This window comes from Myxine glutinosa, chromosome 2, assembly GCF_964187855.1.
Source record: "Myxine glutinosa chromosome 2, kmMyxGlut1.1, whole genome shotgun sequence".
Classification (NCBI taxonomy): domain Eukaryota; kingdom Metazoa; phylum Chordata; class Myxini; order Myxiniformes; family Myxinidae; genus Myxine; species Myxine glutinosa.
The window spans coordinates 107154806-107167995 of NC_136262.1; the positions used below are offsets into that span (position 1 = coordinate 107154806).

The 13190-nt window shown below is 54.1% G+C and overlaps 1 protein-coding gene across 2 annotated transcripts in view; it reads right to left on the minus strand.

The window, feature by feature from the left end:
• Positions 1-3165, minus strand: part of LOC137421446 (tetratricopeptide repeat protein 39B) — a 130512-nt gene extending 127347 nt beyond the window's left edge. The window contains exon 1 of one of the 2 annotated variants that reach the window (XM_078772760.1): positions 2934-3165. Coding sequence is in view for 1 of the 2 variants with exons in the window: in XM_068107521.2 (XP_067963622.1) it covers positions 2934-3014 (81 nt within the window). In the remaining variant the exon portion in view is untranslated. The remainder of the gene's footprint in view (positions 1-2933) is intronic. The other variant, XM_068107521.2, reaches the window with a different exon arrangement.
• Between the last annotated feature and the right edge of the window lie 10025 nt (positions 3166-13190).

Genomic DNA, 13190 nt, shown 5'->3' on the forward strand with positions numbered 1-13190 from the left:
TTTTCAGAGTGCCTGAGTGTTTGGTTTGATTAAAGCAACTCGGATGAATTCCAGCTTTTTGTCGCGTCCATTCTTCCGATCGACGTGGGAGCCCCAGCTCCTTCACCATCAAAAATCGACTTTTCTAGATTTCGTGACCTTGTGACCTTGACCTTGGGGCGAAAATGAAAAATCGAGCTCCGTGGGGCTAGACACATGACATTGGCCTAACCAAATACCGAAACCCGTCAGATTCCACCAACTCCCTCGGAGAAGATGTAGCTTGAACTCGATTACCCACAAAAAAGACATCTTTTTCGGGCGTGGCTCCGCCCACAATGGGCGCAACACGCCCACTCTAGGCAGGACACAACTAGATCATGATATCAACCTCCCCCCAAAGTTTCATCAAGATCGGATGATATCATCGGGTAGTTATGCTGCGGCCACACAGACACACACACACAGACAGACGCACACACATGACGAATACAGTGGTCACTTGATAACTCATGAACCAATTATGGCATTGACAGGGCCATCTCTAGATAGAGAGGCTTGGTGGTGTCGTGGGTAAGAGTAGCCTATTTGCTCTCACTGTGGCGTGTTTCATCTCCATGGCTATTCAGCAGAAATTTGTGTTGTCTGTAACACCAAACCACACCTGGCGGATAAATCTTTTGCCTCTGATTGGCGTCCTGAGAAGGCTATTTCTGGCGGTCTTGGGTCACCCCTTTGGGAGACCCGGGTCCACTACAGTTCGGTAGTCAGTGAGTTGGTCGTTCCCATCATAAAAACGTTGATAAAAGATTTGGTGATCAGGAGTGGGATCCAACAGCAGCAGACGGGTTTTGTAAGCAATTCTGTCTGTCTGTGTGTCTGTCCGGGCTGTAACTTTTTTTTTTTACCATTTGAGGTATCGTCATCAAATTTTCACTAAAGCTTTATTTTGATAATATGGAGAAGGCAAGTTCATAATTTTGTCAAAAGGTCAAAGGTCAGCATCACCTAAAATCATCAATTTTCATCCCGTTGACCTGAAATTTCAATTTACCATTTGAGTTTTGTCATCAAATTTTCAACAAAGCTTTATTATGAGAATATGGAGAAGGCAAATTAATAATTTGGGCAACAGGTCAAAGGTCAGTATCACATAAAATCATCAATTTTCATCCGATTGACCTGAAATTGTAAGAATTTGCATATTGGGTCACTGAGTTGGTTCACCAATCAAAAGCAACAAGCCGATTGGTTTTTAGATCAAAAGGTCAAAGGTCAAGGTTGCGTAAAATCAGGGATGGTGCGCACATTGATGCCTCGTCCTGCCTGCGAGAGTGAGACACCAGGATGACAGTTTGTAGCCGATCGATATTTGAACCCAAGCTAGATAGCTCAGAGGTGAGTGTGCGTACCTCTTGGGCATCTTGACAGCTAACCCTCACCTCTTCCACCAAAGCACCATCATGACATTCCTAATTATCCATTAAATACTTGGTGACACTAACTTTTCCTTATTTATTATGCTAATTCAATCATCATGATTATAAACTATCTGTACAGGCACACCAGAACCCTGGTGTTGGGCTAGCGGCTAGGGTGCCAGCTTAGGATACCTAGGATCCTGGGTTCGAATCCCGGTCGATCGCTGAATTAACGCCAGGGGGGTTGACTCAGCCTGCCATCCTTCCGAGGTCGGCTAATTGAGGACCAGTTCACTGGTAATTCCCTGTTTGTCGTTAAAGGCGGTAAAAAGGGTTGGCGTCAGGAAGGGCATCCGGCCGTAAAACATTGCTTCAAAAAGGGGACCGAAAAACAACAACAACCACGGTTCCCGAAAAAGGCCAACCCCCGCTTTGTGGGGAAAAATGGCCTCTAAAGGTGTTTTTTTTTTTTTTTTTGTACAGGCAAAAGGAAAATGGTTTCTTCCATAACTGCATTATATGGGAACAATCTGGCCAAAGGTGTAATTTCAGGAAAGCACACAAAGGAATTGGAATATTGCTACCTGGAAACGGGATACAAGGGCGTACATCATTATGAAAAGGACAATGGTTGAAGTTTATGGGCGGTTTGTTGATTATCCAGGTGGTATTGATTGTGCAAAGCTTGTCAAAGCAATAAGACATGTACCTTGGCCCTCAGGTCAAAATACACAGTCATGCAATAAATGGATACATCTTGGCCCCGGAGGCCAAAATGCATGGCCGTAGCCTACAGGAGACGCTTATTGGTGTTTAATTCTCTTTCGAAAAACATCTTTGTAAATCCAAAAATATCAAAATGCAAAACATTTCAAAAAGCTCAATGCAAAAAACAAACAAACCCACTTTACCCCAAAAACCAAGGCACATGAAAATGCAAAACTTGTCAAAGCCAGAAATTAAATAATTGTTAGCACCTTGATTGGAAGGCTCAAATGAATTAAATGCTTGCCGTTTCTAACTTCAGACATCATCGGCAAGACAAAATCTGTTTAAAATGCAGAGCTTACAGAGCAATCTGTACACCGTTTGTCTGTTTAATGCACATAAAGACTCAGAGATACAGGAATTCAGCAATTCCTTTTTTGACTGAAATGCTTAATTCTGTTATGAATAAAACCAATTACATGCATAATATCTGTTTGTTGATCTTCTTAAGTTTTCTGCTATTTTAGGTCATTTTTTTGGTAGAATTTGTTATATTTTTATTGTTTGATTATGTATATTTTGTATTCCATATCCTTATTTTGATACATAATATGTATATTCATGTAATTTTATATGATTAGTATTTTTATATACATTTGTAAGTTTTATGAAATACTTTTATTATTGTAAACTTGACAAATTTCAGTCTTCGAACAGCCTTGTCCAGTGTTTAACGATTTCAATAAACCGAAATGAAAAGGGAAATTGATACAAAATATGCATTCTTGGGTAGTCTGACGGAATAGTGCAAAATGGTGCACTTACCTTTGAGCTGTCTCGTGTGGTCTTGATTACCGGTCCGACAATAAACTGGAGGGTTGGTGTTTCACAGGGAGGGTGTGGCATCGCTAAGTTCCTGTCACTTGGCTGAGCATCAAGCCAGGTGACCCGTCTGTCAGATCCCACTTAGCTGGTCCACGTTAAGCATCCCAAGGTGTCCTTCACAGGATGTAGGCCAGATATCGCAGGCAATACATTTGAAATTCCTGCCTGAACTGCTGCTAGTAAATAGTCTGGTTTTCTTGGATATTCTCCAACATCAGGTTACACTGATTTACTGCGATACATTAACTCCAGTAAGACCATAAATCACTGCAATCCTTCATTTAGTGCTGCTGGTTACTCCCCATTCCACTCCTTCGGTTGGCCTAAGTTTGCGAGAGTTACAAAGTTCTTCTTCTGCAATCAGCATAATCAAGACACTGCCAGGCAGTTCAATAAATCAAAGCTCTGAGGGCACCCATGATACTGCATCATGATGAAAGTGGTCGTCGTTGACATAGTGGACAAGGATGCAATTAGTAGTTTGGCTCACCTGTTGCATCGCTGATGCAGTGCCTCTGCTGCACTTTAGGGCAGGAGTTTGGAATTTACTACGGGTGCTGGCGTTAACTCACCGACCTGGCAAAAGACACCCGTGGGATCTTTAATATCCTCCAGGTAATGGCAAATACGCCCTCTGTGCCAACCTATTGGGGATGCCCAAAATGGTGACTCCAGGAAGGACAATACATTGTTGTGGCACAGATTCCGGACTGACAGTGAGTGTGTAGCGGTTCCCGCTGAATGTACACAATCGCCTTGCACCTGCCAGGACGCGGCCAGGGCGCTATCGCCATGCCTGGCTCGTCCGGACGGGCCCAGACGCGCCTCTCCTGGGCATGCCCGGACTCGCTGTTCCCGGGTACGCCCGAACCTCCCGGGCACGCCCGGTCTCGTCTTTCCCGGGCATGCCCGCTCTCGCCTTTCCAGGGCTCGCCCAGAGCGCCCGGGCACGCCCAGCCTCGACTTGCCAGGCCGCATCCAGGACGCCCGGGCATGTCCAGACTCGCCTTTCCAGGGCTCGCCCAGAGCGTCCGGGCATGCCCGCTCTCGCCTTTCCAGGGCTCGCCCAGAGCGCTCGGGCACGCCCAGCCTCGACTTGCCAGGCCACGTCCAGGACGCCCGGGCATGTCCAGACTCGCCTTTCCAGGACTCGCCCTTGACACCCGGGCATGCCTGGTCTCGGTTTTCCCGGGCAAACGCCCGGGCATAAATGTGTATATATATTGCTGCCCGATAAACGGGCTTTTCAGAATACCTGAGCTGTTTTGTTTCAAAAAAGCAACTCGGACGAATTCCGTCTTTGGTCGCGTCAATTCTTTCGACTCGCGTTGGAGCGCAGCTCCTTCACTGGTGACCTACCGACATGGACACGGCAGTGACTCTTAAACTGCCTACCTTCTGGGAGGCTCACGCAGCTGTTTGGTTCGCCCAGGCAGACTCCCAGTTCGCCCTGCGAGGCATCACCGTGGACGACACCCGCTTCCACCACGTCGTGGCAGCGCTCGGTTCCGCCACCGCGGCCCGCGCCCTGAGCCTCCTCGAGCACCCGCCGGCTGCCGACAAGTATGACGCGCTGAAGATGCTCCTCCTCGACGCTTTCGCCCTCTCACCGGCGGCACGCGCACGGCGCCTGCTCGACCTGCCGAGCTCGGCGACACGCGCCCGTCCGAGCGCATGGACTATATGCTCTCGTTGCTCGGTGAGCACTCTCCGGCTTTTCTGTTCCGCGAGCTGTTCCTTCGCCAGCTGCCTCACCCGGTACGCCTCGCCCTGGCTGGCACGTCGATCACCGATCCCCGTGCCCTCGCCAGGGAAGCCGATAAGATCTCCTCGGCGGGCCAACACATCGGCGCGGCTACCTGGAGCCTGCCGCCGTCCGAGGCGACGCCCGAGTGCCCTGCGCGGTTGGAGGCCGAACTGCCAGTGCAACTGGCGGCCGCCACGCCGCGCCGACCGCTTCCGACACGACGGCCGGGGCCTCCATCTGACCAGGCGTGGTGTTATTACCACGCCAGGTTCGGACACAAGGCTCGGACGTGCCGACCCCCGTGCACTTTCGGTAAGTCAGGAAACGGCCGGGCCGGCGTTCATTCCCAGCCATGAGCGCCGGCCACTCGGGCAACTTGCTTTTTATTCGGGACAAAGAGTCCGGGCGGCGTTTCCTTTGTGACACCGGCGCCCAACTGAGCGTCATACCCGCCTCCGAGCAGGACAGGCGGGACGCCGTTTGCGGCCCCTCTTTGGTCGCTGCTAATTGCTCGGCCATACGCACTTTCGGCCCGCGCGACGTCACCCTCTGCTTCGGCAGCCAGCGCTTTCAGTGGACCTTTGTGACCGCCTGCGTCCCCATGGCTTTTCTGGGTGCCGACTTCCTCTGCACGCACGGGCTGCTGGTCGACGTCAAACGTCGTCACCTTGTCAATGCCGAGACCTTCAGCTCCCTGGCGTGCACGATGAGCAGCTCCGCGCCGACCGAACTGGCGTGCGCCCTCCCGACGGCGAACGAGTTCGCTCGCCTGCCCGCGGAATTCCCGGCCCTCACGCGGCCGACGTTTTCGGCCGTCGCAGTGCGGCATGGGATCGAGCACCACATACCCACTATGGGCCCGCCGGTCTACGCCAGGGCCCGCCGCCTCGACCCGGCCAAGCTCGCCGTGGAAAAGGCCGAGTTCGACGTGTTGGAGCACCTCGGCATTGTGCGGCGCTCCAATAGCGCGTGGGCCTCACCACTGCACATCGTGCCAAAGCCGGGGGGCGGATGGCACCCGTGTGGCGACTACCGCCGCCTCAACGACGCTACCACCCCCGACAGGTACCCGATCCCGCACATCCAGGACTTTTCCGCCCGTTTGGCGGGACGGGTCATATTTTCCAAAATTGACCTGATACGGGGATACCATCAGGTACCTGTCCGGGCGGCCGACGTCCCGAAGACGGCCGTCATCATGCCGTTCGGCCTGTTCGAATTTTTGATGATGCCGTTTGGCCTCAAGAACGCGGCCCAGGCGTTCCAGCGCTTAATGGATGGCGTGCTGCGCGACCTGCCATTTCTTTTCGTCTATCTGGACGACATCCTCGTCGCCAGCACGTCCCGCGCCGAGCACCTCCTCCACCTCCGAACACTGTTCGGTCGCCTTAGCGAGCACGGCTTAATTGTCAACCCGGCCAAATGCCACTTCGGCACGACGACCGTTGACGTTTTGGGCCACCGCATCACCAAGACCGGGGCCGTGCCGCTGCTGACCAAGGTCGAGGCCATCACCACGTTCCCGCGTCCCCGTTCCATCAAGGCCCTACAAGAGTTCCTCGGCATGGTGAATTTTTATCACCGATTCGTGCCCCGCGCTGCTCAGCTCATGCGGCCCCTTTACGAGGCCCTCCGGGGCAAGCCGGCCAAGCATGACATCGTTTGGTCCGCGGCCATGGACGCAGCCTTCGCGAGCGCAAAACGGGCCCTCGCCGACGCAACGCTGTTGGCTCACCCGGTGCTCAACGCGCCCATCGCCCTCACTACGGACGCCTCCAACTACGCGGTGGGCGCCGTCCATGAACAATGGGTGGACGGGGTTTGGCAGCCACTCGCTTTTTTCAGCCGGCAGCTCCGGCCAAACGAGTTAAAATACAGCACGTTCGACCGCGAGCTGCTCGGTCTATTCCTGGCCGTTCGCCATTTCCGACACCTCCTGGAGGGCCGCCCGTTCACGGCCTTCGTCGACCACAAGCCGTTGGTCTACGCAATGGCCAAAGTCACGGAGCCGTGGTCGGCCCGCCAGCAGCGCCACCTCTCCGCCGTGTCGGAATTCACCACGGACATCCGGCACGTTGCCGGCAAAGACAACGCCGTGGCCGACTGTCTTTCTCGGGCCAGCGCGAACGTGGTCCACCTCGGCGTGGACTTCGCGCTCATGGCGACCGACCAGACCACCGACACCTCGGTGCAGGCCCTCCGGGCGGCGGACACGGGCCTCCGCCTGGCCGACATCCCCTTTGCGGGCACCGTCCTGCTCTGCGACGTCTCCCAAGGCCAGCCTCGCCCCATCGTGCCCGTTTCCTGGCAGCGCCGCATCTTCGCCTCCATCCACGGCCTTTCTCACCCGGGCCGGAAAGCTTCTCAGAAGCTGGTGTCGGCGCGTTTCGTCTGGCACGGCCTTCGACGGAACGTCCGCGACTGGGCCAACGCCTGCACGGCCTGCCAGCGGGCCAAGGTCCACCGCCACACCCAGGCCCCGCTAGCACCTTTCACCGTGCCTGCATGGCGTTTCTACCACGTCCACGTGGACCTGGTGGGTCCCCTGCCCCCATCGCGGGGGTTCACCCACCTGCTCACCATGGTGGACAGGACCACCAGGTGGCCGGAGGCCGTGCCCCTCACCTCCACCACCACCACCGACGTGGCGCAGGCGTTCATCGCCACCTGGGTCGCGCGATTCGGCGCACCGGTGGACATCTCGTCCGACCGCGGCCCACAGTTCACGTCCGAACTTTGGGGCGCGGTCGCCCGCTCGTTGGGGGTCACACTGCACCGCACCACGGCCTACCACCCCCAAGCCAACGGGTTGTGCGAGCGGTTTCACCGCTCCATGAAGCCCGCACTCATGGCCGGCCTTCAGGACGACGGTTGGACCGACCGGCTGCCGTGGGTCCTTTTGGGCCTCCGCACGGCCCCCAAGGAGGACCTCCGGGCGTCCGCCGCCGAGCTCGTCTACCGCCAGCCGCTCCGCGTCCCGGGCGAGTTTGTGCCTGACGCTACCAGTCCCTGGTCCGCCGCACACAAGCGCTCGGACCTCCAGGAGGCTGCCCGCCGATTTGCCCCCATGCCAACGTCCCGCCACGGTGGCCCCCAGTCCTACGTCCCCCCGGCGCTTTGCACAGCGGAGTACGTCTTTGTGCGTCATGACGTGCACCGGGGGCCACTCCGGCCGCCATACGACGGGCCCTTCCGGGTTCTGCGACGGGGCGACAAGTCCTTCGTCGTCGACGTCGGCGGCCGGTCGGACCGGATCTCTGTGGACCGCCTCAAACCGGCGCACGTGTACGTCGACCGACCACCACGGTTGGCCCTTCCTCCGCGGCGAGGCCGCCCCCCGTCTACAGTTCCCCCCGGTCGACCACCCACCACCGGATCGGACCCCCCCCCCCCCACGACCCTCCAGGGGTCGCTTCGGCCGGGTCATCCGGACCCCCCTTAAATTGACCCTGCCGGTGCAGGTCGATTCTGGAGGGGCGTGTGTAGCGGTTCCCGCTGAATGTACACAATCGCCTTGCACCTGCCAGGACGCGGCCAGGGCGCGATCGCCATGCCGGGCTCGTCCGGACGGGCCCAGACGCGCCTCTCCTGGGCATGCCCGGACTCGCTGTTCCCGGGTACGCCGGAACCTCCCGGGCACGCCCGGTCTCGTCTTTCCCGGGCATGCCCGCTCTCGCCTTTCCAGGGCTCGCCCAGAGCGCCCGGGCACGCCCAGCCTGGACTTGCCAGGCCGCGTCCAGGACGCCCGGGCATGTCCAGACTCGCCTTTCCAGGGCTCGCCCAGAGCGTCCGGGCATGCCCGCTCTCGCCTTTCCAGGGCTCGCCTAGAGCGCTCGGGCACGCCCAGCCTCGACTTGCCAGGCTGCGTCCAGGACGCCCGGGCATGTCCAGACTCGCCTTTCCAGGACTCGCCCTTGACACCCGGGCATGCCCGGTCTCGGTTTGCCCGGGCATAAATGTGTATATATATTGCTGCCCGATAAACGGGCTTTTCAGAATACCTGAGCTGTTTTGTTTCAATAAAGCAACTCGGACGAATTCCGTCTTTGGTCGCGTCAATTCTTTCGACTCGCGTTGGAGCGCAGCTCCTTCAAGTGCATCATCTATCTATAATTCCAGTAATCTCTGTGTGTGTGTATGTGTGTATGTCTGTGTGTTTGTCTGTGACCGCTGTTTCTCGACAACCACGGGTCCGATATACTTGAAACTTGCCAGGTATATTGCTGGGGACCTGAGGATGTGCCTTTTCAAGGTTTCATATTAATCGGACAAGTAGTTACCGAGCTATGGCGATTTCTTTACCAAACTCCGCAAGCCGTTCGCTTTGGACCAAACCATTTCATGTAAATAGAGGGGGGGGTTCTGTGGTCGTTGCGAATGGACCAAACCATTCATGTAAATAGAGGGGGGGGGTTCTGTGGTCGTTACTGCCACGTGGTTTCAAAGTTTTTTTTTGTTGTTGTTGTTTGCACGCATGTTTTTTTGCACCCACGTACGGGCACGCCCTAGGATGTTTACACACACACACCCCTACACAAATTTTTTTTTTTTTTTTTTTTTGGCAAGGAACGGGCACCCACGTACGGGCACGTCCTAGCTTATATATAGTACGGGCATGCCCTAGTTACTATTAATTCACGGATCGGTGTTTGTTTGTTGCGCTACTCCTCCTACTGTTCTGGGCCGATTACATCCAGACTTGCTACATAGGATCAGCATGACCACAATTAACGCATAGGTGTGTTAAAAAAACAAAACTTTGCTGGTGGTCTTGGGGGAGATAGGATGACGTAAATTCTCTATGAAAATGTGTACTGTGTAGCGCCGCCTCCAGGTGGGAGAGGGTATTACAAGTACCACCCAAAAGGTTTTCCGGTCCGGTCGTGAGAGGACGCTGGCGTCGTTTGCTCGCCGCTTCTCTGACTGGACCATTGTCCGTGTCTTGCTTTCCTGGTGGTCGTGGCGGATTTATGGCCATTGAGTCTTCCTCTGCGCGGTCCCGGCTCTGCTCTGCTGCTCCGGGCTTCACCTGCTCGGCTCCATCGCTGTTTCCTCGGGCCCACTCCCGTTGGTTGTGTCGATTGTTTCGCCTCCTCACCCTTGGCCGCGTGCTCGCTTTGCCTTCGCTCCTGCTGGCATGGCTCTGCGGTACTCTGCCGCAAGGCTTCTCCTGCTTAAAACCCGCTCCACCCCATCATGCATCTCTGCAATCAGATCGAATGGACTCCTGCGTCGACCCAGGTACATTCACCGTGGCTCCGGTCGTAAGTTTGTTTATTTACAATCAGGTCACTCCATCCCCATCCTCTGGTCGGCTCAGCGCACTCCCACTCATCGTCCCAACACACCTGGTCACAACAACGCACAAAATCGCACCTCCTGTCTGCGAACCCTGGCCAAATCACCTGGATTCATACCCGCCGTACAAAACAACATCAAGCTCACCCTGTTCAATACCCGGTCCCTCAACAACAAATGCCTCATCCTGAACGACTACATCCTGGAAAATAAACTGGACTTTCTCTGTCTCACTGAGACCTGGCAACAACCACTGGACTACTACACGCTCAACCTCACCACACCCAATGGATATTCTTACATCAATAAACCACGCTCGGAGGGCCGAGGTGGTGGAATTGCCGTTATTCACCGACAAGACATCAAGACCAACCTCATCTCCATCTCATCTGCTCCATCATTTGAACACCTGGCTTTTAAACTCTCTGGTCACACACAGTCAGTCATGGCTGTTGTCTACCGCCCTCCCAAACCACACCCATCATTCCTGTCTGACTTCTCCTACTTTCTGACCCAGCTATGTTCCCTCTCCCCCTCAATCCTCCTCCTTGGTGATTTCAATATCCACATGGACTCCACTGACTCCACGCTAACCACTGACTTCACTGATTTACTCACCTGCTTTAACCTCACTCAACATGTCAACTTTCCTACCCATAACCGTGGTCACATTTTGGACCTTGTCTGCTCTACTGGACTAATTTTGCACCATCTCTCTGGCTCCGACCTCACTCTCTCTGACCACCTAGCCATCACTCTGACCATCAACATCCCCACCCCAGCACCAAGGCATTATCGCACTATCAACTTCCGTAAGCTAAACGCTTTTTCACCTGCCTCATTCTCATCGACCCTCTCTGAAAAAATGTCCACTTCTCCCTTCGTTGACCTCCACACCCCTTCTGACCTCACTGACTACTACAACCACACTCTCTCTTCCTGCCTTGACCAAATTGCGCCTATAAAAACCAAAACAGTTTCTTTCACCCATTCTGCTCCCTGGTTTACCCCTGAGCTCCGCCTAATGAAAACTCGTGCTCGCCAACTTGAAAGACTCCGCAATAAAACAGGTCTCACAGTTCACTCCCAGGCCTACAAGGACCACATACAACACTATAAAGATGCCCTCTCCCGCGCCCGCTCCGCCTACTACTCTCAAATTATCCACTCTGGCTCCGGAAACCCAAAAGCACTCTTCTCTACAATAAACAAACTCCTCAGCCCCCTGAACACCACCACCCAGTCATTCACAATAGACAACTGCATCTCCTTCCTTTCATTCTTCCAACGCAAAATTGAAAACATCTACAACAGCTTGACCACCGCCGCACCCGCTCCCCCTCAAACCACCTGCCCCCCCTTATCCTGCCATCCCCTGTCTCAATTCTCCCCAGTCTCCCCTACTGACCTCTCTGAACTCCTCATCGGAATGAAAACTGCCACCTGCACTCTTGACCCCATCCCCTCCAGCTTTGTCAAGGCCTCCCTTCCTGCTCTTTCTCCACTTATCATTGCAACAATAAACTCCTCCCTGTCTACAGGCATCGTCCCACCATCCCTCAAAATTGCTGCTGTTACCCCCATTCTGAAAAAACCTGGACTAAACCCTGACACCCTAAATAACTTCAGACCCATCTCCAACCTACCCTTTCTGTCAAAGGTTTTGGAACGCGCTGTAGCCACTCAACTCAAGCATCACCTCTCTGCCAATAACCTGTATGAAACATTCCAATCCGGATTCCGGTCCAACCACAGTACTGAAACTGCTCTCCTCAAAATCACCAACGACCTTCTCCTCTCCCCTGATGCTGGCAACCTCAACATTCTCATCCTCCTCGACCTCAGCGCTGCCTTTGACACCATCGATCACACCATCCTCCTCACCCGACTTGAAACCACCTTTAACATTACCGGCACTGCCCTCTCTTGGATTAAATCATACCTCTCTGACAGACGTCAGTTCATCTCCATCAATAACTGCAAATCCCCCACTGCTCCCCTCCCCCAAGGTGTCCCCCAAGGTTCAGTTCTTGGCCCCCTCCTCTTTATCCTTTACCTGTCCCCCCTCGGTCACTTAATCCGCCGTCATGGTCTCCAATTCCACTGCTTCGCCGATGACATCCAGCTTTTCATCTCCACCAAGTCCATCTCCACCGCCACCCACTCTATCCTGACAAACTGCATCACTGAAATAAAATCCTGGCTTCAAATCAACTTCCTCAAACTTAACTGTGATAAATCTGAAATAATCATCATTGGCCCAAAAACGCTCACCAAGTCCACCCATAACTTTGCCCTCAACATCGACGGTTTCCCAGTGTCCACCTCCCCTCACATCCGGAATCTTGGCATCATCTTTGACCAAACCCTCTCCTTCGACAAATACACTAAACAGATCACAAAGACAGCCTTCTTCCACCTGAAAAACATCGCCCGTCTCCGTCCATCCCTCTCCTCTGTGGCTGCAGAAACCCTCATCCACGCCTTCATCACTTCCCGTCTGGACTACTGCAATAGCCTCCTTTATGGTTCACCCTCAACAATCACCAATAAACTCCAATACATTCAGAACTCCGCTGCCCGTCTACTCACCCATTCCCGGACCCGTGACCACATCACCCCCGTCCTTTACAAGCTTCACTGGCTCCCCATCTCCCAGAGAATCCAGTACAAAATCCTCCTCTTGACCTACAAAGCCCTCCATAACCTGGCCCCATCCTACCTGGCTGACCTCCTCTCCAGACACACTCCCACCCGCAACCTCCGCTCTGCTGGTACCAACCTCCTGACCCCCCCCCATCCGGACCAAATTTAGATCCTGGGGGGACAGGGCCTTCTCCATCGCTGCTCCCACCCTCTGGAACTCGCTACCTCACACCATCAGAGACTCCTCCTCACTCACCACATTCAAAACATCACTCAAGACCCACCTGTTCAACACTGCATTCAACATTTAACCCACAGCATCTAACCCCTGACTATCTCCTCTCCTTCTCCCTCCTTTGTGCTTTGAATATTTCCCTATTGATTCTTCTTTTTTTGCAATTGTCTTTATGTTTTGCTATGCGTTATGTTTTGCACTCTGTCAAAGCGTCTTTGGGCTTCCTGAAAAGCGCTATATAAAATAAATGCATTATTATTATTATTATTAT